This window comes from Notothenia coriiceps, unplaced genomic scaffold (assembly GCF_000735185.1).
Source record: "Notothenia coriiceps isolate Sejong01 unplaced genomic scaffold, NC01 NC01_scaffold00018641, whole genome shotgun sequence".
Lineage (NCBI taxonomy): Eukaryota > Metazoa > Chordata > Actinopteri > Perciformes > Nototheniidae > Notothenia > Notothenia coriiceps.
This window is the reverse complement of record NW_011351342.1, coordinates 332,490-336,791: the sequence shown is the minus strand read 5'-3', so window position 1 is coordinate 336,791 and position 4,302 is coordinate 332,490. Positions and strand designations below refer to the sequence as shown.

Here is a 4,302-nt window from a genome sequence, read left to right as displayed (position 1 = left end):
AGGATCATATCAATTTTCATAAAAAGAAGCAATGGCTTGCGCCACTTTTTATTATAGCAGAGAGGTTTTCAAGAAGACTGTTAACAGCATTTACAAGAATGCACATGCAGCTTTGGCAAGAGCATACTTTAGTACCGCCATTATTTGAGAGAAATAAATTACATGATAATAGACCGTAATCGCATTCAGCAATCGAGTGGAAATTAATATCCTTTTATTGCAGAAATGGTGAGTGAATGAACAAAGGAATGAATGAACGGAGAGCATCAGATCATCTCATTGACATGGGAAGAAAATGTCCTGTTTAACTTAAGACTTTCCCTGTTGAGATTACCACACATGGCGTTCATCTCAGCATTTAGAACATGAGGAAAGTGATCTTTGAAGTCGAGGGGATTCAGAATCCCAGCACTGAGTAATAGGTTTTTTTTTCTTTAATGTGTTTTAGTCAAAAGCCTTTTGAGTCAGGCTAGCACTGTGACGTCTCATGGAAGGGCTGCAGCCTGGTGCCACACGTGGACTGTTATCATTTATATTTTGGGAAAAGATACACTCATCTGAATGCTCCAACAGGGGTCTGACACAGAGTGGGCAAGGTGAGCAAGAGATATCATTTGGATCATTTTTAAACCACACACAAGAAACGTGATGCTTCCAGAAATTGTTTATTTTGTTCATAAACTTTTCATAAAAATAACAACATCAATATTCATTTAAAGTATTGTAGAAACTGTCTATATACAAAATCTTTACTTGAACAGTTAATATAACTTAAGGCAAGTTAAATTACTTTTTTTGCAGTACCGTACCCTGTTGGTGATCATTTCAATTTTTTATTTTTTTTGTTGCTAAAGTGTACATTTCAGCATACAGTATCTCCAGCAAAAGATACCAGGAGTCAAAACCCTTTCATGGTAAAGTCCAAGGTAAAATCCACAGAAACTCGCAGCAATGTGTGCTACCTGATTACTCAAAAGCAGTATTTTATATGTTGCTAGTCATTTCTAGCTTGATTAAACATACTTCTGTACATACTGTAAAATCCTTTTTGTTGAAAAGCTGTACCACAACTAGTGTACATACTGGTCCTTTTTCAAACTAAACCAGCAGTTTAATTAAATAACTCTTATCATACCAACAATGGGATGAAGTGTGAAAATGTTTCTGATATCAAATTGTAACATTTAAAATATTGTGTTACTAAACAATAGCCCTCAAAAACCAAGACATTATTAATGATTTAGAATACATTTCACCTTGATAAATGACACTCAAATGTGATAAATGTAAAATATACAATTAGCTATAAAAATACAAAGAAGTACAGTTATACAAATATATTTATTTCCCATTTATGATATATCTTTCACAATTGTAATAATCCAATTAATTGTAACACTACACAAAGACCAATGACAAAAAACACTGACAGCCAAATGAAAAGAATTCAAACAAACACTACATTTGATCAAAGATGGACAGCTTTATGGTCAAAGCCATAAATATGTTAGCCTACATTCATGTCAATAACCTTCACTGTGGAGTGAAGGAGTACCTTGACAGTGGTTGATATTCCGCTTAAAGGAAAAGAAACACTGACATAAACATGCATTTCAAGAAACATAGTCCAAACCATTGCTCTAAGAATGCTAAAAGCAAAAAATAAGAATCTTAAATGGAGATATTAATAATCTGTAAGTGCAATCCATACAGGCTCAGAGGAGATGGAGGTTGGAGCTGTCCAGAAGAAGAGGTGCTGAGCAGCAGTCATGCAATGCCGCAGCAGAGAGGTTTGGCTCTACTGACAGTAACAGCAACAAGTCACTTATGATCTGTTTATCGACTTTTTCAACTTGTGCATCTTTGCATTAAGTCAGCAGCATCAGCAGCAGGCACTAAGGCCGAAGCAGACCTCTCCTTTCCTTTCTGCTCCTCAAAAAATTGCAATATTTGCGAAACCTCGTGCCAGGCATTGCCAGTCAAACCAACTTGGACGTTAACTTGTAGTCAGCTGGCTTTATCTTCCAAGACGGAAAGATCCTAATGTCGTGTAGGCTATGTTTGGACAGACAGCTTTGTCTTCAAATTCCCTCTGGAAGAGTGAAAGTCCACGCGCTGGTGGTCACCTGTGGCTTTATTTCCATTTTCTCCTTCTGTTTCAGGTGTACGCGTCCGTGCCGTTTCCTCTCGTCGCTCCGGGCGAACCGTTTCCCGCACGTGTCGCAGGAAAACGGCTTCTCCCCGGTGTGAGTCCTGGTGTGGGTGGTGAGGTGGTCGCTACGGCTGAAACTGCGCAAACAGATGCGGCACTGGAAGGGTTTGTGGCCCGTGTGGATGCGGATGTGCCGGTTGAGCTCGTCGGAGCGAGAGAAGCGCCGGTCGCAGCTCTCCATGGGGCAGGTGAAGGGTTTCTCTTTGGCGGGGCCGTGAGCGGCGGCAGGGCTCTTCCGGGCCCGGGTGGGCTTTGTAGGACGGGTGGTGTAACTTTGGGCGAATGAATCTGGCAACAAGGAAGAGTAAAGGATGGAGTCTATGGTGCTTGGTAAAGCTGGAGACGTGTATAAGGAATCACACTGGTTAGATGGCTGTGGGGGTTCGGGAAAGGGTTTGAGGTTAGAGGAGAGGCCCATCGGAGGGGGAGGGAGGTAATTATTGTACATGGGGCTGGAGTAGCTCTGAGAACAGGTGTCAGAGAAACACGGCTCCTGTTTGATACCTCCCTCCACTTTAAACTCCATCTCTGGGTTGGGACATATTGGGGGAAATGTGTCTAAAAGTTCCTTGACATCCATCTGCTGCTCAGGGGGGAAATCGCTTGACATTGGGAAGGTTTCTGTTTGGAAACTCGTCTCCAAACAGCCAGCTTTGGTAAATGTTCCCCACTCGTAGCAGCTGCTTTCAAACTCATTCTTAACCACGACAGGGAAGGAAGCGGCCTCTGACTTTGGTTCGTCTTTCTTCTGGTTCTGATCATCAGCGTAACTCGGGCACGTCTGGTCAGGAGAGTAAACGGGAGGAGAAGGTCCGGAGCAGGTGTAGGACTGCCTCTTGACGCCGGGGTCTCCAAAATGCCCATTGCTGCTGTCCATCGGCGCAGGCGATGGATAAGTTCCCCGACTGTTGATGCTCTGTTGCACGTCTAAAAGTGGCAGTGTTGATATACCCACGATCTCAGTGATCATATTGAGAAGTGTTTCGGTGCTGCACGGCGCTCCCTGAGATGCCTCAACATAGAAACTGCCGGAGTAGGCGAGCGAAGAGGGGGTGTAGGAGTCTTTTGGGCACTCGCAAGGGTTAAAAGCAAATTCCGAGTTGGAGGCTTCGGTTTTGAGGGTAGCTGGGGTTCCTTCTGTTGAATTAACAAGAGAGAAAACTTTGTCATCGCGAGTGATTTATAATTGAGAATCAGCGCATATTAAACGAGGATGAAAAATCAGCGTTACATAAACATTCATGCTGTTTTGGCATAGGAATGCTTTGATAAGGTGCCTTAATATAGCCTACTCGACTGTACGGGAAGAGTTCTCTATCTCCTCTGGTTCTCATATATTCAACACATTTAAATGATCTTGCATGCAAATGTTAATCGACTGTGCAAAGATGCGGACTCACCGTGGCCAAACTGGGCAGGTACCCCCCGCTCTGCATCGACATAAACCTCCTGGTTATCTTTCCGCACGCTGTTGTCCATTCCCATGGAAGAACTGTTGCAATTGTCAAACTGAGGGTAAAAAGAGTCTTTCGCATTCAAATCCATATTGTTCAACATACTGATGCTGCTCTTAGAAGTCCGTCTCTCCCAGGGAAAAAGGTAAAAGGAGAAAATGTAAAATAAATTATGCAGATGACTGTTTTCTTTCAACTCCCCTTTTGATGGTTTTCAACAAATGATCCAAAGTGGTCTGTGTCAAAAGGTGTAAAAAGCAATTAAAAGGTATTCCTTTTCGTCTCTGCTCCTCGCTTGGTATTTGCTTGCTGTGGATTTCACATCAGCGACTTCCCCTCTCTCTCCTTATATACACTTTGGCAGCTCCCTCGGCCCTCCTCCCCATTCATCAGCTCCAGTGAGAGGATTCCCCGCTGCGTGTAAACTTCATGCCCATACTTGGACCGAGGATGTGACGGAGTCCCCCCTCCTCTAATCCTCCGTCCTCCCAGACTGGAGAGAAGGAATCTGACGTTGCAACAAGTGGCGACCAGTGTTTCGGTGTAAAACGGTGTACTGATGGCATCTCTGTGCCCAGAAACGATGCATCAGTTAAATGAAACAAACATTAAGCTAGCGACAGTGTTGTTTCTCTT

General features: G+C 43.2%; 1 protein-coding gene across 1 annotated transcript; it reads right to left on the bottom strand.

Moving 5' to 3' along the window:
* Window positions 1-483: 483 nt before the first annotated feature.
* On the bottom strand, window positions 484-3,957 carry LOC104951179 (early growth response protein 1-B). The gene is made up of 2 exons (XM_010777815.1): window positions 3,613-3,957; window positions 484-3,349 (listed from the first exon to the last, which is right to left on the bottom strand). Exons 1-2 carry the CDS (start codon window positions 3,767-3,769, stop codon window positions 2,082-2,084), a joined length of 1,425 nt encoding a protein of 474 aa, XP_010776117.1. The 5' UTR covers window positions 3,770-3,957; the 3' UTR covers window positions 484-2,081.
* Window positions 3,958-4,302: the final 345 nt, after the last annotated feature.

Bases quoted from the DNA above. Each gene is read 5' to 3' on its own strand.
- LOC104951179 (XM_010777815.1), bottom strand. From the start codon at position 3,769: ATGTTGAACAATATGGATTTGAATGCGAAAGACTCTTTTTACCCTCAG. The intron at 3,350-3,612 runs GTGAGTCCGCAT...TTAATTCAACAG, and splicing joins ACCTGCCCAGTTTGGCCACG to AAGGAACCCCAGCTACCCTC.